Source organism: Macaca thibetana, chromosome X (genome assembly GCF_024542745.1).
Source record: "Macaca thibetana thibetana isolate TM-01 chromosome X, ASM2454274v1, whole genome shotgun sequence".
In the NCBI taxonomy this organism is placed as follows: Eukaryota; Metazoa; Chordata; class Mammalia; order Primates; family Cercopithecidae; genus Macaca; species Macaca thibetana.
The window spans coordinates 144,594,450-144,620,709 of record NC_065598.1 but is presented as its reverse complement, the minus strand read 5'-3'; the positions used below and the strand labels follow the sequence as shown (position 1 = coordinate 144,620,709).

Below are 26,260 nucleotides of genomic sequence, written 5' to 3'. Positions count from 1 at the left end.
TGCTGCTATTGTCTGGCCTTGCAGCATCCTGGCTTTCTTGTGCTGGAGAAACTCCCCTGCCCCCCTGACTGTTTGGGATTCTGAATTCACAGATCTCAATAGGATGGGCTTGACTCTAAGCTAAAACCCAAAGTGTCCACCTTGAGCTGTATCAGACTTACCACAAACTGTGCTGAACAGAAAGCAGGCATAGCTCAATACAATGAAGCAGTCTTTGACTGGGGGACTCTGGTTGTTTTGGACACCCCTCTTTGGGGTTTGAAACTGTCACAGCACGGATGCAACCCTGGATCTTCTGCATCACTTGTAGATGCCCAGGATTAAGGGCTTGTTCTCAGGTGGGGCCAACTAGAGTGGAGCTGATCCTGGGCACTGCATTTCTAGTGCAGAAGAGTTGCACTTCTAACTGGCGATGCCTGGTGAAAGCTGCACATTGAGAGAAGGCACCCAACAAGGACTGTGATCCTTCCTTCCAATTGTGATGAATCAGTCTCAGACCCCCTCTCTGGGATGTCCAATGTGGGTGATGTGTCCGGCGATCCACATCAGTTGCAGTTTGAGATAGTGGATGGACAGTCTGACTACTTCCTCTCCTTGCTCTTGGTCCACAAGCCAGGCAGTGGGATTATCAAATGCAGCTGGGCCCAGGAAGGGATTTTTTTTTTTAATTGTTGTTGTTCTCCACTGTTCACTGCATAAATGAGCAGGATAAAAAGTGATATGTAAACCCATTTTGAAATATTTTGGAAACACAGGATTTTTCCTGACTGCTTCCTAAACATGATGGGTCTTTCTTTCACATCTGGTTTTATGACAGTGTTTTTCTGTGAAAATGTTTTTGTCCCTGTGACATACAGCCCTGCTAGGTGAGATGCCTGGGGGAGGGTAAGAGGTGATTGAAGCAATGTAAGGCTTTTTTACTTGGTGGGCTACACTGATTTTGTAAAGATGGAGCAAAAAAGCTTTCTCCTCTTGCTGAAGGAAAACACCCCATGCTGCCTTTGCAAGCTACTGCAAGTTCTGTGACTCCAAACTGAAGGCAGTGCCCAGGGCAACATCTGACCCCGCTGACTAGGGGACGGGGGGCAGGCCCTGGCTCCTCCATGTTCCCCACAGAGCACCTGTAGGCATCCTCTGAACTGGTCATGGAAAAGCCAAACTGTCTACAAGTGAAAACAGGGACCTAACTGGATTACGTGACCTGTACCCTGTGGCTGACAGGAATTACCACAATGGGAGGTCACATTGGGGTTCCGCTATCCTGTATTACCTGACTCAGTATAGCCATCTTGTGGTGCCCACACTATGGTACAGTGTGTGTTTGTAGGGGGACTGCGTGTGCCCTTGGGGTTGTAAGTCTTATGTGCATCCTGACTTTGTGACACTGCCTCAGCCCTGGATGACTTTCAGGTCAGCTCCAACTTACTGTCTAGAGCTGTATTCTACCTGAATTGATGCCTCAATTGATTACATTGGTCAGGTATAAAGAAAAAATTAATATTGAAATTTAAGAGGAAAGCCTCATGGCTATCTAAGATACACCTCAATGTGGGGTTTGTGTTCATTCCAGGACCCCTAACAGCATAAGTGACAACTATATGCAGCACAGTTTCACCCTGCTGTGTCAGGTCCTACTGATAATTTCCTGAAAAGACGCTGTGTAGAAAAGGAACATTGAGTAAATAAACCAAAAGTTGAAATAAGATCAGCATGGTGGTGAAATCCCTGTGCTATTTTCCCCTCTTGTATCTCCAAGCATGTACTCAGAGGCAGGCTAAATTTGAGAATTGCACATGAGGTGTAGACAGAAAGACTTGTATGTATTTCTGCTCATGCAGAAATCTTCATACTTACCAAGGACTGGAGAAGGGGAGTAGGGGTAGATCATCACCCAGTTCTCAGCCTTGGGCCTGAGTGACTCACAAACACAAAGGATACAAATATCATCACAGCAACAACAGCAGAATGTGGATTTATTTTTCAAGCACACATAGAACACTCACCAAACTAGATTATCTCCTGAGCCCTAGAAGAAACAGGATTTTAAAAAAATTCTAATCATCAAGGGTACGCTCTTTGCCCTTTATGGCATCAAATTAGAAATCAAACACTAACAGAAATAAAACAGGAAATTATCATACCATGTAGAAATTAAACAACACAACCTTGAATAACTCAAGGATCAAACAGCCTTAAGGAAATAAAAATTCCATAGAAATAAATTACAATGGAAAAGCAAATATATCACAACTTGTGGGATGCAGCTAAAACAGAATTTAGAGAGAAAAATATGCCTCTTAATACTGAGATTAAGATAAAACAAACATCTCAGATAAAGCTACCTTAACTAAACAGAAAAAGAAGAAAAATATTTAAATTAAGAACCCTCCTGTGAAAGAAATCTGTAGACCCAGATAGGTTCCAGAGATTTCTTGAAAACATTTAGGAAAGTACCACTAATTTGCACACTATCTCAGGCAAAATAGAAGAGAAGGGAATGTTTCCCAAATCGTTTTATCAGGTTCACATTACAATGGTGTTACCAGGCTGGCAGTGCAGACAAATGAGGAAACACAAAAAACGGAAATATTAGAGGCCTGTATGCTTCAAAAACATACATGTAAAAATCTCCAACAAAATACTAGCAAATAGAATCTAGCAATATCTAAAAAGTGGGATTTTCCTGGGGACTGCAAGGTCAATTCAATATTTGATAATTAATGCAATTTACCATATCAACAGATTAAAGAAACTTATGATTATCTCAACTGAAGCAGTAAACAGCATTTAAGAAAGTACAACTTAATTGCATTGCAAACTGTCAGGAAACTAGAAATACAAAGGCACTTAACCTGACACAGGACATCTACCAAAAACCTAGAGCAAATATCAAACTTTATAGTGAAAGACTGAATGCCTTCCCCTAAGAGCAGAAGCAAGAAAAGGATATCCTCATCACCACTCATATTCAGCAGTGTAGTGGTATTCTTACCAGAGAAATCAATCAGGAAATATAAATAAAAGGCATCCTAAATGGAACAGATTATGTAACACTGTTTCTAACCTCAGAATACACGACTGTCTATGTAGAGAATCCCGAGGAAACGGCACAAAAACTTGTAATAAGTGAGTGCAGCAAGGTCTCAAGACAGAAGCTCCACACTCAATAACCGTATTTCCATACAGTGGCAATAAAAATGAGAAGTTGCTGCTGCATTTCCTCAGGCTTACTGATTGTGTCCTTCACCCTGTCTAGTCTCCTGATGAGCCCATCAAAGGCATTCTTGATTTCTGTTAGGGCATTTTCTTATTTTTAGCATTTGTCTTTGACTCTTTCTTAAAGGGTTTCCACCTGTTTGCTTCATTGTGTATCTGATCTTGCACATTATCCACTGTTTCCTTAGAGCCCTCAGCACATTCCTCATAGTTGTTTTTAATTCCTGGTCAGATCATTCCAAAATCTGTTCCTCATGCCTATTCTGTCTCTTCACACGGTGTTTCTTGTCTATTATGGTTTAAAGTTTTTGTTGCAAACTTGATAAAATATGTCTATTATGCTTATTTTGTCTCTTCACACTGTTTCTTGTCTATTATGCTTTGATTTTTTGTTGTTGCAAACTTGATATAATGGAGTAGATAAAAAGAATGGAGTTAAATAGGCCTTCAGTGTGTGGTTTATGTTCCTCTGGCTGTGTTTGCTGTTTGCTGTAGCTGTGGGTGTCAGAGACTAAACCTCTCTATGGTGTCCTTCATTTTTCCACCTTTGTTTTGTTTGGTTTTCCTTGGGAGCCTGTTCAATAAGGTCTAGTATGTTTTGTTCTTTCAGTTTCATTTCGTGGTTGATGTGACGGTGATCTATGGATGGAGGTGTTAGAGTAGGCAGATAGTCAGAAATGAGCAGGCAAGGAAGCCCTGGGGAAAAGAAGTCCCAGAGATGATGCCCATTAATAGTCAGCACTGCCCACTGACAATTGGCAAAAAAGACAATGGCTGCACTGGCTACTTCTGGCCTTGTGGTGAGGTTCTTCCAACCCTAAAGGGGACTTCTAAGGCCCTAGCCAGAAATAATCATGGTAGGGATTTTCCCCACTGACAAGCATGCACACTCCTCCAAAAACTCACCCTAGAGGAGCCTTTTGCTCATCTAGGATTTTAATAGTAAAAAAACCACCCTTGGTTGGAGACCTTAAATGCTAATGAGATATGCAACATTTGTAGCAGCATGTATAACCACAGAGCATGCATGCCTAAAAAGACCTCCCAAAACATGTTTGCAAGTAACACCCCTACATGCCCCTTCATGAAAAATCATGTAAGATTCTCATAAAGACAGAGTCCTCCAGTAGTAGCTGCTGTTGGCTCATTCTCTCCAATCACACACTCTCTTGTCTTCCAGAGTGTACTGTCTCTTTAAATAAGCTCTGGCTACTACTATTTTTCCAGCTGGACCAGCTCAGAGCTGTTTTCTACTCCTCTCTAGGAATGTACTTTATCTTCCTTCAATAAACTCTGCTACTTAACCCTTGCTATGTGTCTCTTGGCTGAGTTCTTTCTTCCAAAAACCTAGAGCAAATATCAAACTTTTAGTGAAAGATTGAATGCCTTCCCCCAGAACTTGGCTGAGTTCGTTCTTAGAAAAGAACCAAGGATTCCCATACTTCCTATAACAGAGGAAAAACATTCTATCCTCTTATGACTAGGTGTCAGACTTTGATTCAGTGTGCCCTGGGATGTAGCTTTCACTGGTGATTCCCAGTTTGGTTTATTCTTGCTTTGTTTTCCCCTTGGAGAGCCAGGAAGGCAGGAGGGTGTTGTAATTGGATATTTCCTTTCCCTAAGGTCAATTAGAATCTGGAAAAAATATATAGAATCTGGAAAAAAATATAGCATGTTAGACTCTGGAAAAATAGATTATTCTGAGAGTAGCCCTTGTTTAGAAGAACAGAATACTCTGGGCATATTTTCTAATGACTCCTTTCCACTCCCCGTGCAGGAAGCAGGAATGGATTTGTCTCTGGTCTTCACTGGGAGAACCTGGTAGGGCTACTGGAGGTAAAACTCCAGAAAGTGTGGTATCCCCCTTAACATGGTGCCCCCAGGAGTTTTTAGCTCTCAAACTTGTCCATTCTGAGCCTCTAACCACTCGTCTTGTACAGGTGAGGGTTTCCTACCCTGGTACTTGTTCCTGGGTATTCTGCTCCTGGGCTTCTGCTCTCTGAGATTGTGGTTGTCTGTATCTGCCAGTGTCTTCAATTTCGGGTCAGCAGTTTGCCCTATGGCCTAAATTCGCTGAGTGATCTAAGTAAAGTTGTTGGTTTTTAATTTGTTCAGCTTTTTTCTTGTTCGTGACAATGGCAGAGAGATGTCAAGCTTCTTACAAACCCAACTGAAAATAAGAATTTAAAATATTGAAAAACACATTGAAAAATTAGCAGTTTTAATAAAATTAAGAAATAATGTGTGTGTGTGTGTGTGTGTGTGTATATATACATGTCTAACAAAACACATACATATTGGGATGGTTCAAGCTCCAAAATCCTGATGAAAAATTTCAAGGAGGGGCAAATAAATAAATGGACATATCATGGTCACAGACTGGAAGATTCAGTGAAGATGTATGCTTTATATCAAAGTGATCTATAGATCAAATATAAGTCCTGTCAAATACCAGCATGAGTTTTGTGTACTTATACACTAGCTGATTCAAAAATATATGGAAAAGCAAATAAACTGGAATAGTTAAAACAATTTTAAAAACAGCATGATCAGGGGAAATCCTACTACCCAATTTTAAGATTTAATATAAGGCTACAGTAATCAGGTTTCTATGGAATTGACTAAGGGATACAGATAAGAGTAATGGTATAAAATGGAGAATCCATAAACAGACCCAGACAAATGTAGTCAATGGAGTTTTTAGAAAGGAGTAAAGAAAATTTATTTGAAAAATGTTAGTCTTTTCAATCAGTGGTATGAGAACAATTGAACATCTGTGAGTTAAAAAAAAAACTCTTTACCAAAACTTCACAGGTTATACAAAAATTAACTCACAGTGGATCATAGACCTAAATATTACATGAAATGCCATAAATTTTTAAATAAAACACAGAGGGAAATATTAATGGCCTAAAGTTAGGCAAAGAGGTCATAAATATGACACTAATCACATGATTCATGAAGGAAAAAATGATAAATTGGACTTCCTCAAAATTAAAATTTTGCTCTGAGAAAGACACTGATCAACACATAAAAATTCAAATGAAGGATATGTCAAATAATTGCACATCATATATCCAAAAAGATCTTTTATGAAGTGTATTAGTCCGTTTTCATGCTGCTGATAAAGACATACCCGAGACTGGGCAGTTTACAAAAGAAAGAGGTTTAATTGGACTCACAGTTCTACGTGGCTGGGGAGGCCTTATAATCATGGCAGAAAACAAGAAAGAGCAAATCACATCTTACGTGGATGGCAGCAGGCAAAAAAAAAAAAAAAAAAAAAAAAAAAAAATAGCCTGTGTAGGGCAACTCCCATTTTTAAAACCCTTGGATCTCGTGAGACCCATTCACTATCACCAAAACAGCACAGGAAAGGTCTGTCCCCATAATTCAGTCATCTCCCAAACCTCTAGTCAAAAGCCCTAGCTGAGATTCTAGCTGATAGCCAGCACCAGCTGCTAGCAATGTGAATAAGCAATGTGAATAAGCTATCTTAGACATCTATCTCAATCAAGCCTTGGGATGACCACAGTTTCAGGTTGACATCCACCTCAACTGCAGAATCAATCCCACATGATAATTGCTTAGCCAAACCCTTGTCAAATTTCTGGCCCATAAAAATCGCAAGCAAAATAGAATGGTTTATGTAAGTCGCTTAATTTTTTCCACAATTTGTTACATAGTGATAATAATTGGAAAACAAGCTAAGAAATCAACCGATAAGAGGCATGTTTTTCTGTCTTCCAGTACCACTCCCTCTATGGCCATGTGAGCAGAACAAGTGGAATAGAAAGGAAGATGCCTTGAAAGAGAAAGAGATCTTCAGTTTACCCTCTCCTATTGTCTGGATGAAATATTCCTATAGAAGGAAGATCTACACCTCAGCCAAAAGTGTGCTTTAAAGCATGTGGCTTATGAGCTATTAAACTGATGGAAAAATTGGGTATTACATTCGCTTGTGCCTTTAGTAATCCAAACATGTGTTATCATCAAGTGTTTGCTATGTGTTTAATGCTCTGATAGGCACTTTGGGAAATATAAAGAAATAATATAAAAGATGTCTTTTTATTCAAGGAGTTTACAAACTTCTCAGCATTATATATTTTTTGCCATTTGATTTAAACAGTGCATTTGAAACATGTTACAGTACTGGAATTCCATAAACAAAATTTAGTTTAACATTCAAGCCTCTCACTGTCTATTCCAGCAAAACTGAAACCGTTGTGCCCAGACAGACATGCTGGCTGGGAGAGTACTTGTCCCTTGTGCCTTTGACAGAGGAGCCAAGATGTGGATGAGCCCTTGTAGGCTCTCCCATAACATCTTTCACAGTAGGTCCTCAACAGAAAGCACCCAACAACTTCCAGGGGCCCCAACACATGCCACCCACATTCTGTTTGATTCTCATTGTCACCTTCTTTTGACCTGCTTTTAGTACTTTGTCCCCAGAGTCCTTCCTTTTGTCACCTGAGAGACATGACGAAGTGGTGAGAAATGAACTACTGCTCAGGAAGTGGGCCTCAGGCCGGGAGGAGTGGGAACAGCATGGGCTCCAGGGGAATCAGACTAGATATCTGGTTCCAGTCCTGTTACTTACTACCCTTGTGATCTTGGGACACTCTCAAGCCCTGTGAGCCTCAGATTCTTCGTCCATGAAGCTTGACCAATAGGACTGTTGGAGTGTATGTAATGTAAGTGATGCACCTGGCTCCAGTCCTAACACAAATAAGAAGTTTACGGAACGGCAGATGGCTTTTATTTCTATTATTTGACCCCAGATCCTAGTATTCTGGGATTTTGTTATTGTTGTTGTGGTTCTCCGGGACTTCTCAGAAAATATGCAACCTAATAGGACATGGAACAATTACTCAGCCAAAAAAAAGGAAGTTTTGCTAATGCATTTCACTTAGTTTACCCTCTCACAGGGTATACTTCAAAATTTCAGTGTGCGAAACTCTCCCCCAACTGGGATGCAACTCAAAGCTCTTAGAATAAAGTCCTTCCTTCTCTCTCAGCTTCTTTTACATCCAAACCACATTTTTCATTGATTATATCATGACCCAAAATCTTTCCCTTGTTATAACTGGCCAAATTGCACTTCAGATAAGCTGGTTAGAATGTCCCTTTAATAGAGTCAGCTCAGGCTATCACAACCAGGAAGAAAAGCACCTGGCCAGTGGCATCTGGGCCTCACATCCCAGCAGATTCATGCTTATCTCTCAGGAAACCCTTGCATAGGATGGATATCCATCACCAACCTCGTGTGCTGTGTTGAATCACACTGAGACAAGCGTGTAGGACACCTCCCATTCCTGCCCCAGGAAGAGATGACTCTCTGTTTCCTCCACCATCCAAAAGGAACTGCTGAGCAATTTTCCTTTCCAAGCTTTTCTCTTGTCCTCTGAGAATCTGGCTCTGCCCCCACCCATTTCACTAGAATCAGCTCACCCAAAAGGCACTGTAGTTTCCCAAAGCCCAAAAGGCCTTGGCTCAGGGCATGTACACTCCACCACTCTCACCTGTTGCCTCACACCCTCACCCCTCTCTTATATTTCCTTTAGATCTTAGGGGACACCTGGCCAGCTTAGTTATATGAATACAGATCCTAGACTCAACCACCATAAGGTTAGGGCTGGGCCAGGCTTACTTTAGCATCTCCAATACTAACCCAGGGTCTTCCAAATAGCAGAAACTCAATGAATGTTTCAGGAAAACATGAGCCAGTGACCAAGGGGACTTCTTTATTCATATTTAATTATATCACATTCTCAAGCCAAGCAAATTCAGGTACACATATGCATTTTTTAACTATACAGTGTACAGTAAGAGGTACAAGGAAGGCAAGAGTTAGCTACTGTTTGATTGGGATGGGTAGGAAATGCGAACTCTCGCATTAACCCTGGCCACATGCTCCAGGACTTTCACATAGCTGGTTTCAGCGAGGGCCCTTGGACCCCACAGGAACTCGTAGCGCACAGGATCACTGCCGGGCACCTGGCGGTACTCCAGGTAGTTTTCCTGCACCCAATCTTGGGTGAGCAGCTTCCTGAGCTCCCAATAGGCGCTGTGCTCCCTCCCATCATACAGCCCCATCACACTCAACGCTTCCCAGATTGCCTCCTCTGGGGCGCAGCTGCCCTCCATTACGATCATGCCCAGGACGATTATCAGGAGGCCGGTCTTGGGCGTGCTCTGATCGTCACCCAGCAGGCCGTCATAGGAGAGGCCCAGGCAGGTGACAAGGACGTAGCAGTGGCCGGCGGGGTCCACTTCCTTCACGTCAATGCCAAAGATCACCTGCATGCACTCAGAGGCTTTGCTGAAGATCTCAGGAAAGTGGTTCTTGTAATTTTTGATGACACTCTCCAGCATTTCTGCCTTTGTGACCGGCTCCTTAATTTGATATTTGCGGAGCAGGAAATGAACTAACTCAGCCACTTTCTCATCAAGTGCTTCCCGGAAAAGGGACTCCAGGTGAGCTGGGTCTGGGGAGGTGCTTGGCCCCTCCTCTTCATTGCTGCTGGAAACCTCATTGGATTGGCTCCATAGAGTGTCGTTGGTGACGGTCAGGGAAGAGGAGGCACCCCGAGGACTCTGGGCAGGACTCAGTGACCCAGAATCAGGCACCTCCTCCAGGGTTCCCGCGATCAGAGTAGAGGAGGAGGATGCAGCCTTCTGCTCCTCAGTTGTGAGAATCTGCACATCCATAAGCCCCGGTGCATCTCCTTGGGCCTGACGGCCTTCCTCAGCCTTGCAGGACTGACGCTTCTGCCGAAGAGAAGCATGATGACTCAGGTCAGGGCAGCAGGCGAGTGTGGGCCGGAGCTGGGCAATTGAGACCCACAGGCCTGGGGAGAGAGGAAGCGTGTGAGAGGCCTCAGCTGGGTACCACACCCTGGATGCCCTAACAAAGGCCTACTTACAGGTCTCCTTCAGTGCTCCTCTGGGGCCTCCCGACCTCCCGGCTGGCCTGTTCCCTGCGAACCTGAAAGAGGAATTGAGAGGGCATCTCAGGGTGCAGCCTCTGGGCAAAGGCTATGGCTCCAGGACTGACGGAAGGGCTGGTAGAGCCAGGAACTGTGGGGTTCCTGTTGTTTTGATGCTAGAGGGGCCCCTAGTATACATACAGGGGAAACACCACCTCAGCTTGACTGCTGGTACTGCCTGGACCTCTTATGCTCTGTGACTAAAGATACTGCCTCAGACCAAGGCCTCACAGCCTGGTTTCTGGAGCTCCTAGAAGATAAATCGAGGGGGAACTCAGGCTGCAGACTACAAGCACAGCCCCAGTACCCCAGTGCTGTCAGGAGGTTGAGCCTGACTCTGTGAACTCCCCACTATTTTGTGTGGATGGTCCTTTCTGTGCTCACTCAGGGCCCTCACCTTTCTCCCGGCAGGGCCCGGATCTGGCCCTTTTCCTGCCTGAGAAACTTTCAGATCAAGGGTTCACATCCCCGATATGGAAGAGAAGGACGTAAAGGGACCCACATCTGGCCCCATGTGCCCAAGGCCTCCTGGGGAAAAAGCAATAGCTACAGAAAGTACATTGGGGTCCATGTGTCCTGCCCTAGGGTGAGAAAACAGCAATAGCTACACAAAATACATTGGGGCCCATGTGTCCAAACGTGAGGATCCTGGTTGGTCCTCATCTTCCTGAGTTTCCCCAACTTCCTGCCCATAGCACAGGTGAGATTGCCACTTAGGACCACCCTTGATCGGGTTTCCCCACAGATAATAACCAAAGTTAGCTAGACTTTGTGGGGTCCCTTCTTTCTAGGCCAGGAGTACCCCCAGTCATCACAAAGGGTACACACGTTGGCTCCTGCAGATGTTGTGATCCCGTCCCTCTGTTGAACAGGTGTGGCTCCCTGTGCTAACCTGTGAGTGACACTGGGACCATGGTTCTCACCCTCCTGAGACTGCCCATCCCCAACCATGTGGCAGAAATGAGAGCGTGCCACATGTTACCCATGCCTGAGGCCTCCTAGGACTGAGAACCCAAGTCAGGCTCCACAAGTTCCCTTTTTCTTTGGGCTGTGTAGGTACCTTCTTACCTTCAGTCTTCACCAACCTTTCTCCCTTTGACTCCAGGCAGACCCTGGATTCCTCCCTGTGCTGACCAGGTGTGGCTCCCTCTGCTGAGCTGAGGACACCCTTCAGACCCAGGTTGCCACCTCCCTGAGACCCCGGAGGCAGAAGTAAGGGGAGCGCTACACGGGCACCCCTGCATAGGATTTCCAAGGCTGACAGAAGTAGGTTTCATGGGGGCTTTCTCTGTCTGGATGTCATCCAGGTATTCATATTTACTCCATGCAAGGCATGGTCCTTTCCTTCCTGCTGAACCACGGATGTGTCTTGCAGCTCCCTGAGGCCCCCGACTGGGGAGTGGGGGAGCACATCCCTTCCCCACAGTCTTATCCGCGGTGCCCCAGCCTGAGAGCAGGGGCAGGTTTCCTGAGGCCAAATGTGGAGGCGCCTGAGTCTCAGACAGGGGTAAGGTGAGTCCCCTGTCCTGGGGTTCCTGGTCCTCTCAGGTCTCCCTCATCTCCCAGTACGGCCTGGGCCGTCCCTCTGCTCCTCTGAAGCCGTGCTCACGATACCAAGCCCCTTCCCTGCATCAGTCCCCTATGCGGACATCAGAATCAGTGTGCCCGGCCGCCATGTCCGGCCGCCATGCCCAGCCACTGTGCCCAGGGCTTCCCAGGGCTGACAGCAGAGGCAGCGATGTGTTCTGTGGGGCCTCAGCCCTCCCTCAGGGTCCTGATCTTGATGTCTGGTAGAACCTGGGCCCTGCCCTCTCCTAACCAGCCCTGCCCTGGTCACACCAAGCTCTGACTCCAGAGTCCCCTGGGGCTTGAGCCAGAGGTGGTGAGGGGTGGCCCAGCCTGAGAAGTCCGCCCCCGAGTGGTCCAGGGCCGGCAGCAGGGGCGGCGCTGGATTACTGAGGGTCCTCTGTCTGGGGCGGGGGCCTCCTCAGTCCCCCCTCAGCGTCTCACCTCGCCTCCTCACAGAGTCTGGGCCCGCTTCCCTCAGCCGATCGCAAGCGAACCCTTCAGAAGCAGGGCCTCGCTTCTCTCTGATCCATGCGGCCGCGTCGTCAGCGGCGTCACAAGCGGCCACCCGGGGCTCACCTGGGCTGACGGCAAGGGTGGAGCCGGATTCTAGCGCGGGGCAGGGAGGGGCGGCTCAGTCATTCCTCAAGGTTCTCACCTGGAGATCTGGGACAGCCTGGAGCCCCGCCCTCTGCTGATGGGGTCTGCACCCCTCAGACCCAGGTTCTGACCCCGAGTCTCCTGAGGTGGCAGTGGGGGGAAGGGTGTGGTGGGGGGACAAGGCTGCTGGGGTCTTTCAGGGCTGACATGAGGGGCTGAGCTGAATTCTGTGGCCCCCCTATGGGGTGTGGGTGAACCCTCAGTCTTCACTCAGGAGGGTCCTCTTCCCGAATCCTGCTTTTAGGAAATACTCTATTTCTGTCACCTCTGAGCATTTGCACAACTGCACCCCTTACAGAGAATGGCTGCGGGTCCCAGGCTAGACGCTCCCTGCGGGGTTGCAGCACTCACGATTCTAGTGACCTCTGGGAGAAGACACACACCTTCCCACGGAGGCTCTTCCCCAGCCAGAGGTCGACCTTTCAAACCTTTGTGTACTAAATGACTTATTGTTACACTGAAGAGGCTGAGCAGCTGCAAGAAATTTGCGGAGGTCCTGAGCTTTGAAGTTATCTAACCATTCCTAGTCCACTTCAGTGATTTTCGTATTTTAACCCTCATTCCTATAGGAAGGAAGAAATTTTTCATCTATGCCAATTGTGTATGTGCATTATATATGGTATATGTAGATCATATTTGTGTTTACATGCATAAGCACATACATGTATGTATATATGTTTATATTATATAGCTATATGTATTTATATGTATGTATCTTTACATATATTCATACATATATGTGTGTGGACTATATGTACTTATTTTATTAAACAATATCTACTAATACTATGTGTGATTCACTCATACTATTCTATTTCTAGTTCATTCTATATATTTAATTAAAGTAATAATATTTTGGAAAGTCAGTCCTAACCTTCTCTTTGTCTCTAGTTGTTATTAGCAGAACTCTGGAGCCATAGTCTCTCAATCAATCCAATTTTGCTGGTGTCCTGATATTACCTCGTGGCTACTGGCCTCGTGTTTTGAGGTGCAGACTCAGATTGTACATTGATGTGAGGTGGTCATTTAAAACTTTTCCTGCAACACACCCTGTCATCTGCAGTGGTTGCAGACCTCCTCAACTTCCCTGCCTCTCCACCTGCCCAGAACACAAGTACCAGTTCAACACAGTCTTCAATCTTCCCCAGGGTTTTTCTCTGTTTCCTTGTTTAGACTTTGTTGCTGATATTGTTGTTTTATTTTTCTTTTTCCCTTCTATATTTTTCCACAGTTGATTTTGGGAGTAGAGCACAGCAGCCTGGGCTTGATTGTCACTTTGGCAGCTACAGGTAGGCATTCACTCTTTATTTAATTTAAGTGAGATTTACCCCTTTGCCATATTCTGTTCCTCATCAGTGAACATCATATACTACTCCATTTATTTGGGAATTTTTTCTCTGAATCTGTCAGCAAACTTGTACAGTTGTTCTGTAAATGTCTTGCATATTTCGGTTAGGCTTCTTCTTCTTTATATTTTGGGTTTAAATGCTGTCGGGGATGGTGTATTTTTAATTTAATGTTCTAAGTTGCTTATGTGTGGCAAGTCTCTTGTATTCGCTGTAGTGGTCTTTGCATACTGTCTTCTGGAGTCTCTTATTCATTTGAACATTCCATGCGTCTCTTCCTTCGAATTTTCTTAATGGTCATATTGTGAAAAATACAATCTATTTCTTTTCAATCTTCAGACCTCTTTTTCATCTTGATATCACTTTCTCCTTTTGATATCCATCGCAGCTATGAACGGTAGCAATGAAAGCATGTATCAGTGACTTGCCCCAGACCAGGACGGGAATGGTTCTAACATTTCACATTCAAGTATGTTTCCCGCCAATTTTAGAAAGTTAATGTGCCTTTGAATCTTAGGTTTGCTAAAAGTTTTTCATTTGAAATCGCATAAAATTTATTTCAGAGGCTTTTTCTGTATCCATTGACCTGACTGCTTTTTCTACTCTATCGTGTATGTAGAAAATTAAAATGGAAGTTTTCTATTGTTAAATAATATTTTTGTTCCTTGCATATGAGCTGCTTGTTCGTTTAGTCCACTGTTGTGTTGAATATACAATTATCCATTTAGGACATTTGCTGCAATATGAGTGAACACGTGGCTCACATGTTCTTTTTATAAAGGCTGGATGTCTTTATCTGCTTTTTCAGTGCAGGAGACGGAGCCCTGGAAAATGAGTAGAACAATTGCCACGGTTTGGGATTATTTGGAAGAGTTAAGATGGCAATTTGTTTTCCCTGACCACTTGGTGGAACTGACCCCCCAAAACTGCCAGCCCTAGAACAACAGAGGGTGGATTGAGCTTTAAATACATTTTCAGTTTCTGGATGTACTGTAGGTTATATCCATTCACCACTTGGAAAAAGTCTTGATTGTAAATTACAAATAAGCTGAGATGGAGTCTCACTCTGTCGCTCAGGCTGTAGTACAGCGGTGCAATCCTGGCTCACTGCAAGCTCCGCCTCCTGGGTTCACCCCATTGTCCTGCTTCAGCCTCCCGAATAGCTGGGACTACAAGAGCCCACCACCACACCTGGCTAACTTTTTAAATTTTTTTGTATTTTCAGTACTTTTAGTATTTTTGTATTTTTTGTATTTTTGTATTTTAGGGGTTTCACTGTGTTAGCCAGGATGGTCTCGATCTCCTGACCTCGTGATCCACCTGCCTCACCCTGCCAAAGTGCTGGGATTACAGGCGTGAGCCACTGTGCCCGGCCAATTTAATTTATTTCTTTATCTCACCCATTTTACCACTTTGTTCTTTCACATTAAAAAAGATACTTAATCCTCTGCTATGTTATGTTGTCCCAATTCAAATAAATAACATAGATTTCCCTACATAAATAAAAAACAATGCACTTACTTTTAACTATATAAAAAACAATAAGTCTGCCTACTGTCATACATGAAATGAATGTTGAAGTTCATTACAACATCCATTAAAAGGAACATTCGAACAACTCCAAAAGGAAACAAAGATAAACCTCCAAATCGCCCAAGAGAACAGGAACCAAGAGATGGTCTGCCTTGTATTCCCTCACACCCAACTTGTTCCCCACTGCTGAGAACGGTGACTGCTCTCTTCAAACACAGAGTGAAGAATGGGCCTCATGTAACAGGATAGGGAAGGTGGTGGATGTCGCTTTGGAACGTGCACTGGCCCAGGCCCTCCCCCAACCTGCTCCACTGGCCCTGGCTGCAACTCCTGCTCAGACTCCCTCTTTGTCCTCTCCCAAAGTCTCTTCATGCAGGGATGGGTAGGAAATGCTCTCTCTAGTACTGACCCTGGCTGCATACTCCAGGACTTTCACATAGCTGGTTTCAATGAGGGCCCTTGGACCCCACAGGAACTGGTAGCACGGGGGATCACTGCTGGGCACCTGGCGGTATTGCAGGTAGTTTTCCTGCACCCAATCTTGGGTGAGCAGCTTCCTCAGCTCCCCAAAGAAACTGTGCTCCATCTCATGATACACCTCCATTACACTCAACGCCTCCCAGATTGTCTCGTCAGGGGCACAGTGGCCCTCTGTTAAGATCATGGTCGAGACCATAACTCCAGGTGAGTGAGGTCTGGCGAGGTGGTTGGCCCCTCCTCTTCCCGGCGGCTGATGCCCTCACTGGATTGGCTCCATAGAGTATTGTCGCTGATGGTTAGGGAAGACGAGGAGCCCTGAGACTCAGGGGAGGACTGGGTGACCCAGCAGCAGGCACCTCCTCCAGGGTGCCTTCAACCAGAGTAGAGGAGGAGGCAGCCTCGTGCTCCTCAGTGGCGGAAGCCTGCGCACACACCAGGCCCAGAGCCCCCTCTCCTTGGGCCTCAAGGCCTTCCTCAGGCTTGCCGTGCTGACTCCTCTGCTCAGAAGACATGATGACTCTGGTCAGGGCAGCAGGCTAGACTGTGGGCAGGAGCTGGGCGATGGGGAGGAATCCACAGATCTGGGGAGAGAAGGAGCTTGTGAGGGGCCTCATTTGCGAACCACACCCTGGAAGCCCTAACAAAGCCTACTTACAGATCTTCTCCTTCGGTGCTCCTCTGGGGCCTCCTGGGGCTTCTGATCTCCTGGTCGGCCTGTCTGCTGAGAACCTGAAGGAGAAAGTGAGAGGGCACCTCAGGGTACAGCCGGCCAGCAGAGGCTGAGGCTGCAGGACTGACAGTAGGGAGGGTGAGGCTGGGCTCTCTGGAGTCCCTTGTGTTCTGGGGAGTGTGGGGCCCTTGTTGTCCATTCAGATCAGAACCTCGCCTTGACTGCTAACACTGCCTGTGACTCCTCTGCTCTGTGGCCTGAGGACAATGCCTCAGACCAAGGCCTAACTGCCTGGTTCCTGGAGCTCCTAAAAGAGGAATCGAGGGACCCTCAGGGTGCAGACCGCAAGCACAGCCCCGGCTTTCCAGTGCTGTCAGGAGAGTTGGCCACACTCTGTGAGGTCCCTACTCTCATTGGGTTACATGGTCCCCTCTGTGCTCACTCACCTTTCTCCTGGAGGGGCCTCATCCTGCCCTTTTGCTGGCTCGAGAAACTCAGATAAAGAGTTCACAACCCTGATATGGAACAGAAGGGTATGAGGGGACCCACATCGGGCCACACGTGCCCAGGTCCACTGGGAGAGACAGCAAGAGATATCCAAATTCACTGGACACCATGTGTCCTGGGCGAGGAACCTGCTTGGTCCTCATGTTGACTCCTGGCAGAGTCTGGGGCCCTCCCTCTACTGACCTGAGTGCAGCCCCCTAAAGACCAAGGCATCCTCCTTCCTGACACTGAAGATCCCAGGATGAGAGAGGGTCCTCAGCTGACAGCCCTGCCTATGCTCTCTGGAGTGACATCAGGGGCAGGGAAGATTTCTGTGGGGCCCCCATTTGCGTTCTTGCCTGGGGTACCCTCAACCCTCCCTCAGGTTCCTCACCTGGACACCTGGCAGATCCTGGGACCACTGTGTCAGTCGATCAGATTGGGGTCCCTGTGTTGACCTGAGTCACCCTCTGAAAGCAAGGCCTGAGGGTGAGCCTCCCTGAGATCTAGAAACAGAAGTGAGGAGGCTCCACATCCCATCACCCTTGGGTGGGGTGTCCAGGGTTCACTCCGGGAGCTGGCCCCTTTGGTTCTGGGGTGAGGCTTCCAATGTCTTCTGGTGGGTCATTCATCTTTACTCCTCCTGGCATCTGCCCTTCCTCAACCCCCAAACTCCTGAGATGAGCAGCCATCTCCCCTTTACACCAACACCCCATGCTCCCAAGGGTTCCCCAACTTCCTATCTGTGGGACAAGTGAGATTGCCAATTAGGGACATTCCTGATCTGGTTGCCCCAGAGCTAAAAACAGGTGGCAGCCATAATCTGTGGGGTCCCTTCCTTCTGGGCCAGGGGTACCTCCAGTCCTCATGAAGGGGGCACTCCTTGGGTCCTGCTGATCCTGGGACCCCTCCCTCTGCTGGCCAGATGTGACTTCCTCTGTTGAACTGTAAGTGCCACTAATACCAAGGTGTTCACCTCCCTGAGACCTCCCACCTCCCGCCGTGTGGCAGAAAGGAGAGCATGCCACATGGTACCTATGCCTGGGGCCACCCGGGGCTGAGAACAGTGGAAGCCAGGTTCTGCAAGTTCCCTTCTTTTTCGAGGTGTGGAGGTACCTTCTTACCTTCAGTCCTCACCAACCTTCCTCGTCTTGACTCCTGGCAGACTCTGGACCCAACCTGTGCTGACCAGGTGTGGCTATCTCTGCTGAGCTGAGGACACCCCTCAGAGGGAGGCCCCCACCTCTCTGAGGCCTGGGAGGCAGAAGTGAAGGGGCGCTACACTGACATCCCTGAATGGGATTCCCAAGACGGACAAAAGGTGCATGTTTCAGGAGTGCCTCCTGTGTCTGGGTGTCCTATAGGTATTCAGATTTACTTCCGACAGGGCCTGGCCCTTTCCCTCCTGCTGAACTTTGGATGGGTCTTGTAGGTCAAGGCCACCATGTCCCTGGGATCCCTAACCAGGAAGTGGGGACCAGGTCTGTTCCCCACAGTCCTGCCCGAGGCCCCCCAGGACTGAAGGAAGGGCAGGTTTCCTACATCTGGGAAAGGAGCTCTGCTGAGTCTTCCCTCAGGGTCCTGAGACTCCTCCCTCTGCTAACCTGAGCCTCCACTCCTCATACCAAAGCCCTCTCCTCTTTGTCATCTCCAAGGCATAGGCAGGGATGTACCACATGGAGCCATCGTGCGTGGCACCTCCAAGGGCCGAGGTCCCCAATGATCTGGAGTCCAAGGTCTCCTGAGTCCTCCCTCTTTTTCCTCCCCTTGATCCTGGCAGTGCTGCGTCAGAGCTCCTCTCTGCGGACCTGAGTCTATCCGTCGGATTCCTGAGGCGGAATGAGGAGGTACCTTAGCCTGAGATGGGGGCGGGGTGGGCCCCCTGTCCTGTGGTGATTGTCCTTTAAGGCCTCCGTGCTCTCCTGGCAGGACCTGGGCCCTCCGTCTACTCCTCTGAGGTGGTGCTCATGATACCAAGCCCCTTCCCTCCATCAGCCCAGGATGTGGACAACAGCATCAATGTGCCTGGTCCCCATTCCCGGAGCTTCCCAGGGCTGACGGCAAAGACAGAGCTTCCCTCTCTGGGGCCTCAGCCCTCCCTCAGAATCCTGACCTTGAGGCCTGGCAGAGCCTGGCCCCTGCCCTCTCCTAACCAACCCTGCCCTGGTCAAACCAAGCTCTGACTCCAGAGTCCCCTGGGGCTTAAGGGGAGGAGCGGTGAAAGGTGGCCCAGCCTGAGAAGTCCGCCCTCAGGTGGTTTAGGGCTGGCAATGGGGGTGGTGCTGGATTATTTGGGGTCTTCTATCTGGGGTGGGGGCATCCTCAGTCCTCCCTCAGCGTCTCTCACCTTGCCTCCTCACACAGCCTGGGCCCGCTTCCCCCCAACAATCTCAAGCCTCCATCAGAACCAGACCCTCACTTCTCTGTGATCCCCAAGGCGCAAGTCACTGGCATCACATCCGGCCACCAAGATAGGGGATTCCCTGTGTTGACAGCAGGGGCGGGACTGAATTCTGTCACGGTGAAGGGCAGAAGAGGGGATTTCGGGGGTCGGGTGGGGAGTGGACACATTTGGGGGTGTAGGTGTAGGAAGAGGTGTGGAGGTCAGAGAGGGTAGTGGGGGTGTGAGGGTCTGGGGGAGAGACTGCGGTGTGGGGGTGGGGGAGGGGTGTGGTAGTGGGGGAGGATGGGGGTAGGGGTAGTGGGAGACTGCAGGTGGGGTTTGGGGAGCCCTCAGTCATCCCTCAGGGTCCTGACCTTGATTCCTCGCATAGCCTGGATCCCTATCTTCTGCCGACGGTGTTGGCTCCCATCCGACCAAGGCTCTGACCTGAGTCCCCAGAGGTGGCAGTGGAAGGAAGGGAGTCCTTGGGCAAGGCTGCCGGCGTCTTCTAGGGCTGACAGGAGGGGCTGAGCTGGATTCTGTGGCCCCTCTATGTGGGGTGAGAGAACCCTTAGTCTTTACCCAGGAGGGTCCTCCTCCTGGCTCTTTGATGAAGTGATGGGTGGGAGATGCTCTGTTTCTGTCACCTCTGAGCATTTGCCCTGCTCCACCCCTTGCAGAGAATGGCTGCGGGTCTAAGGCCAGATGGTCCCTGGGGGCTGCAGTAACTGTGATTGTAGTGACCTCTAGGAGAAGACACACACCTTCCCACGGGGGTTCCTCCCCAGCCAGACCTAGACTTTGCAAAGCTTTTGTCCTAAAAGCTTTGTTTTTACACTGAAGAGGCTGAACGGCAGCAAGAGATTTGGGGAAGCCATGAGTTTTGAAGCTATCTATCATTTCATAGTCCAATTTAGTGATTTTCGTATTTTAATCCTCATTCATATAGTAAGAAATAGATTTTAAATCTTTGCAATTGTATGTGTGCATTATATATGGTGTATGTAGATTATGTTTATATTTATGTGTATATACATAAACACATACATTTGTATATGTTTATATCATACATGCATATTTATATGTATGTATCTTTAGATATAGGCACATGTAGATATGTAGACTATATATATATATACACACACACACATGCACACATATACATATTTCATTAAACACTATCCCCTCATAGTATGTGTGATTCACAAACACTATTCTACTTCTAGATCATTCTTTTTTTCCATGAAAATAATTTTTGGAAGGCCTGTCCTCTTCCACTAGGTTTGTTCCAGGTGGTTATTAACAAAACTCTGGAGTCAAAAATTCTCACTCAGTTCAAATTTCCTGATGTCCTGGTATTATCCCAGGGCCACTGGCATCATGTTTTGAGGTGCTGCCTCAGATTGTGCGATGATGTGGGGATGTCGGGTAGATTTTAATATCTTTCCTTCTACCCATCCCGTAATATGCTGTCTATACAGACTACACACCTCCTCAATATCCTTTTGCCTTCCCCCACCCCAAACATGAATACCAGTTCAACACTGTCTTCAATCATCCCCGGAGTTTTCTCTGTTTTCTTCAGATTTTTTTTTCTCTTACCTTTCTATATTTTTCCACGACTGATTTTGGGAGCAGAGCACAACAGCCTGAGCTTGACTTTCACTTAGGCAGCTACGAGAAAGGCACTTTGTATATAACTTAAGCAGGATTTACATCTTTACCATATTCTGTTCTCCATCAATGAATGTGGCATGTTACTCCATTAATTTTGGATTTTTTTCCCTGAATCTACCAGTAAACCTGTATGGTTGCCTCCATAAAGGTCATTTTGGTTAGGCTTCTTTTAATTTATATTTTGGATTTCAATGCTCTTGCAAATGGTATATTTTCTATTTTAGACACTAAGTTGCTTTTGTGTGACAATCCTCTTGTGTTGCTGTTGTCATCCTTTATATGATGTTTTCTGAAGTCTCTTATTCATTTGAACACTTCGTGTGTCTGTTCCCCTGAATTCTCTTGATAATTATATTGTCAAAATACTATTTGTTTTCAATCTTTATACCTCATGTATATTTTTCATGTCCACATTTTTGGTTCGTTTTTATTTTCGTATCCTCTGTACCTATGGAAGGCCATGGTGATAGTCTGTGTCGATGGTTGTCCCTGCTGTGAATGAGAATGCTTCTAACTTTTGAGATTTAAGTATGCTTCCTGCCGATTTTATGAAATGGAAGTTCCTTTTCATGTTAGTTTGCTGAAAGTTGTTAATTTGAAATCACATAGAATTTCGTTCAAAGTCTTTTCTGTACCCATTTACACGACGGAACTTTTTCTCTATCTTGTATGTAGGGAATTACAATTGCAACTTTTTCTAACGTGAAATAATATTTTTATTCCTGACATACAGGTTGCTTATGCATTTAGTCCACTGTTCTCTTGAATATGCGATTACATATTTAGGACATTTGCTATCTTATCAGTGAACAATTCACTCACGTGTTCTTTTCATGTGAGCTGAGGATGCATCTTTATCTGTTTTTTGAATCCAGGAGTCCTAGCCCGGGAGAATGAAGTGGACAATTGCTCATCTTTTTGGCTGCTTTGGAAGAGTTGAGATAAGGTGATGATAATTTCCCCTGACTATTTGTTAGAATTGGCCTCCAAAAGTGTCTGTTCCAGAACATTTGAGGGTGGCTTGAGCTTTGAATAAACTTTCAGGTGATGGATGTACCACTTGTTTTATCCCTTCACCCCTTGAAGGAAGTCTTGGTTGTTGATTTTGAATAAGCTGTTATATATGTTTGTGCACACAGTTTTGTCTATGGGAACCTACATTTTCAATTTAAACGAAATCTAGGAGTAGGATTGCTGAGTCTAATGGTAATTCTATGTTTCCCCATGTAAGAAACAATCAAAAGGTCCTGCCGTGCAATGTAACAGTTTTCTTCTTTCCCAGCAATGAATGAGACTTCCACATCCTCTCCAGAGTCTGGTATTTTCAGGTCTTTGAATTTTATTCATTGTATTAGGTGTGTAGAGAAATCGTACTGCTCTTCATATTTGCATTTTCATTGAATAATTACAATGATTATCATTTTTATATCTTCTGTTCCAGTCACAGAAGAATCCATTTTCCAAGTATTTCTGCTTCCTTGTATTGAGGAAAAAGTATTAGAATCCTAGATGTTCGTGCTAGGAATGCTCATCATTCCTTGGGAGATGTTGCTTCTTGCTCTCTCATTTACAGAACAAAGAAATATATGCGTGTTTATTTACCTGCTTATTAGTGTTTATGTGTGCACCCTCTGTATGTTTATGAAGTTGAACATGAGTATTTCCTGATGTCCATGACACTACTCTAATACCACAAGGAGCTTTTAGTCTCCTTCCTTTGTTTATCTGTAAGTATCTACCTCAACAGTGAGAAAGCTACTTCCCACCAACCTTCATCTATATAATTAGTTGGTCTATGGGGATAGACAGATAGATAGATAGATAGATAGATAGATAGATAGATAATTATTCTGTTGTCACATTGCTGTAAAGAACTACCCGAGACTGTGTAATTTACCAAGAAAAGAGGTTTAGTTGAGTCACAGTTCTGCAGGCTGTACAGGGAGTATGGTTGTGGAGACCTCAAGAAACTTACAGTCATGACGAAAGGTGGAAGGGAAGCAGGCACAGCTTCAGTTGGAGTAGGAGAGAGAGAGATAGCAAAGAGGGGATAGTTTCACACCTTTAAACAACCACATCTTGTGAGAACTCAATCAACTCCTTGAGAACAGCAAAGAGGAAGCTCCCCCCCACCCCAACATGATCCAATCACCTCCCACCAGGCCTCTCCTCCAACACTGAGAATTATAATTCGACATGGGATTTGAGTGGGGACACGGAGCCAAACCATATCATTCCACCCCTGGCCCCTCCCAAATCTCATGTCTTTTCTTACATGTTCTTACACAACCAAGCCTTCACAACAGTCCCCCAGAGTCTGACCTCATTCCAGCATTAACTCAAAAGTCCAAGTCGAAAGTCTCATCTGAGACAAGGCAAGTCACTTCTGCCTATGAGCCTGTACGATAACAAACAAGTTAGTTCCTTCCAAGATACAGTGAAGGTATAGGCATTGAGTAAATGCTCCCGTTCCAAATGGGAGAAATTGGCCAAAAAACAAAAGGGCTACAGGCAAGTTTGAAACCCAACAGGGCAGTCATTAAATCTTAAAGCTTCAAAAATAATCTCCATTGATGTTATATCTAGCAATCAGACCACACTGATGCAAGAGGTGGGCTCCCAAGACCTTGGGCATTTGGCTCTGCAGGGTACAGTCCCCTCAGCTATTTTTTAAATTGCTTCCTTTTAAGCATTCTCTGTAGATTTTAGATACTTGTTATTGTTTAATTTTAAGCTTTCTGTAAAGATTTTAGATATGAGCCTTCTGTCAGATGTATGCCTTGCAGATATTTTCTCATAGTCTGTAGCTTGCCTTTTCTTTTTCTTAATAGTGTCTTTTGCAGAGCAATTTTTTTTTTCTTTCAGAAAGTGCACCTTTTCCATTTTGTGTTCTGTGGGCCATGTTTGTGATGTTGTATCTAAACACCCATCTCCAGCATCAAGGTCATGTGCATGTTCCCTTGTGTCTTCTTCCAGAAGTTTTAAAATCGTGTATTTTATATTTGGGTTTATGACCTATTTTGAGTTAATTCTTTGTGAAAGGTGTGAGGCTCTCCCTAGGTTCATTTCAGTGTGTATTGGCATTCATTTTGTCAGGTGCCATTTGTTGAAAAAACTACAATTTATCCATATGACAGCCTGTGCACTTTTGTCAAAAATCAGTTGACAATGTTTGTGTGGGTCTATTTTGGGGTTTTATTTTGTTCCGTCGATGTGTGTCTATTCCTCCACCAATACCCATATTTTCTTGATTAGTGTCGCTTTACAGAAGAAGTGCATACCAAAGCTAACATCAATCATGAGAAGTCGTATTTCTGGTAATTTCCTTTGACATGATGTAATGAGAATGGGGTTTTACATCTGAGATCTTCCTCTGAGAGCTCATACCTCCAATGCTAATCATGAGAAAAGAGATAAGACAAATCTCACTGGATGGACTTTATGCAGAAGACCTAATCAATACTCCTCAATGCTGTTAAGGTCATCAGAAACAAGAGAAAACCTCAGAAACTGTCACTACGAAGACAAGATGAAGGACACGGGATTACCAAATGTCATGAAGTATCGTCGATGGGATCTTGAAACAGCACAAGAACATTTGGTATAACTGAGGATACTTGAATAAAGTATGGACTTAATAACAATGTATCAGTATTGATTCATTAATGGGGACAAATATAGATGCTAATGTAAGATGTTAATAATAGGGAAACTAAACGTGAAGTGTATGGAAATTCTCTGTATCCTGTTTGCAATAATTCTGTAAATCTAACACTGTTCTGAAATCTAAAAGTTTATTTTAAAATGACACTTGGATGTCATTAGGAGTGCGAGCCGGGCACAGTCGCTCATGCCTGCATTCCCAGCACTTTTGGAGGCAGAGGCATGTGAATCGCCTGAGGTCAGGAGTTTGAGACAAGCCTGCCCAACATGGTGAAACCCCACTACTACTGAAAATACAAAAATTAGCCGGGTGTGGTGGTGGGTGCCTGAAATCCCAGCTACTTGAGAGGCTGAGGCAGGAGAATTGCTTGAACCCAGGAGGCAGAAGTTGCAGCGAGCCAAGATTGTGCCGTTGCACTCCATCCTGGGGGACAGAGCAAGACTCCATCTCAAAAAAAAAAAAAAAAAAAGGAAGAAGTGCAACCACTCCTTACTTGGTGACTATCGGCAATCCACTGGAAATCATTAAGCTTTTTTCTGCCCTTCCTTTGTATTTCAAAAATTCACAATAGTTACGGTAGTTGAGGGAGAGGTCTTCCTCACTGAAACATTGCAGCTGAGGATGGTAAAGGCTATGTTTCAGAAAAAAACCAAAACCAAACCCAACCCAATATCTGCAACTCCCAGTGAGACACTTGCTGTAGGATGAATGAAACGCTTTGGTTCAAGGTCAATGAGGCATCCTACAAGAGAGGAATGAGACTGTCATCACCTGAACCCACCTGTCAGTGTCAATAAGCTCAAGAGTGAAACAACCAGAAATCATGTGCCTCATGCTAGGATGCAGTAGGAGACAGGAAACCAACAATGAAGTATTTTCATCAGAAAAGAGTGAGACCTACCTCAAATCTAGATATGAACCTAAAGCCAGATAATCAGAATCCATGGAAAGGAGCAAGAGTTAAATGACACAATGAGGCAGCAGACAGACAAATGAGTAGTGGGGAGACATGCTGTAGGTCCACTGATCAGTCAGCTGCAACAAGTCAATACAATGGAAAAGGACGGTGGGATGCAGGAGGGCATTGTGGGCCATAGGTCTGCTAGAGACTAAAAGAGACCCAAATGTATGAACTAATGCTGAACACCCATACACTTTAAGCCCCTCAGAATGTCCTCTCAGAGGTATGTACTAGTGGAAAGGCACACATTCATTCAACAGAAGATGTGTATAAGAACACCCTTAGGAGCGTGCTAGAAACAACCCCCATGTTCATCACCATGAGCATGGGGAAATACGTTGGAGCTCATACAAAGGAATACTATACAGCCCTCAGCGTGAAAAAGCTATGGCTACATCCATAACGTGGAAGAAGACCACGAACCTAAAAAGTAGCCAATGCAGAGAATATCAGTTCCATAATTCCATTTAGGTGGAGATCAAAAGAGGCAATACTACTCTACGGCACTGAAGTCAGGATAGTGGCTACCTTGGGAGACAGAGGCTGGGAGGGAAATGAGGGGAAATTCTCATGGCAGATGTCTTTTGTGTGGTGAGTGATGGGCTCTCCAAGGATGTTCATGGGTGAAA

The 26,260-nt window shown here is 45.7% G+C and overlaps 3 protein-coding genes, 1 long non-coding RNA gene and 1 pseudogene across 5 annotated transcripts in view; 2 read left to right on the top strand and 3 right to left on the bottom strand.

Moving 5' to 3' along the window:
- The window catches only part of LOC126945296 (melanoma-associated antigen 8), a 44,776-nt gene extending 32,477 nt beyond the window's left edge, over window positions 1-12,299 (bottom strand). Inside the window, exons 1-2 of one of the 2 annotated variants that reach the window (XM_050775202.1) lie at window positions 12,216-12,299; window positions 10,143-10,204 (exon numbers count right to left, since the gene is read on the bottom strand). The gene's annotated coding sequence lies outside the window, so the exon portion shown is untranslated. The remainder of the gene's footprint in view (window positions 1-10,142; window positions 10,205-12,215) is intronic. The other variant, XM_050775201.1, reaches the window with a different exon arrangement.
- LOC126945929 (melanoma-associated antigen 8-like) lies at window positions 8,946-12,304 on the bottom strand. The gene is made up of 4 exons (XM_050775885.1): window positions 12,290-12,304; window positions 12,216-12,247; window positions 10,143-10,204; window positions 8,946-10,067 (listed from the first exon to the last, which is right to left on the bottom strand). The coding sequence occupies exons 1-4, from the start codon at window positions 12,302-12,304 to the stop codon at window positions 9,067-9,069; spliced, it is 1,110 nt and encodes a 369-aa protein (XP_050631842.1). The 3' UTR covers window positions 8,946-9,066.
- Window positions 12,305-12,390: 86 nt separating this feature from the next.
- On the top strand, window positions 12,391-14,255 carry LOC126945312 (uncharacterized). The gene is made up of 3 exons (XR_007722398.1): window positions 12,391-12,494; window positions 13,663-13,720; window positions 14,166-14,255. It is a non-coding gene; the product is annotated as an uncharacterized LOC126945312 (long non-coding RNA).
- A 1,715-nt stretch (window positions 14,256-15,970) lies between these two features.
- LOC126945928 (melanoma-associated antigen 12-like) lies at window positions 15,971-16,302 on the bottom strand (annotated as a pseudogene).
- A 3,279-nt stretch (window positions 16,303-19,581) lies between these two features.
- IDS (iduronate 2-sulfatase) overlaps window positions 19,582-26,260 on the top strand; it is a 308,093-nt gene continuing 301,414 nt past the window's right edge. The window contains exon 1 of the mRNA XM_050775197.1: window positions 19,582-19,585. The gene's annotated coding sequence lies outside the window, so the exon portion shown is untranslated. The remainder of the gene's footprint in view (window positions 19,586-26,260) is intronic.

Bases quoted from the DNA above. Each gene is read 5' to 3' on its own strand.
- LOC126945929 (XM_050775885.1), bottom strand. The intron at 10,205-12,215 runs GTGAGACGCTGA...TTCCTCTTTCAG, and splicing joins AGACTCTGTGAGGAGGCGAG to GTTCGCAGGGAACAGGCCAG. The intron at 10,068-10,142 runs GTAAGTAGGCCT...CTCTCTCCCCAG, and splicing joins AGGAGCACTGAAGGAGACCT to GCCTGTGGGTCTCAATTGCC.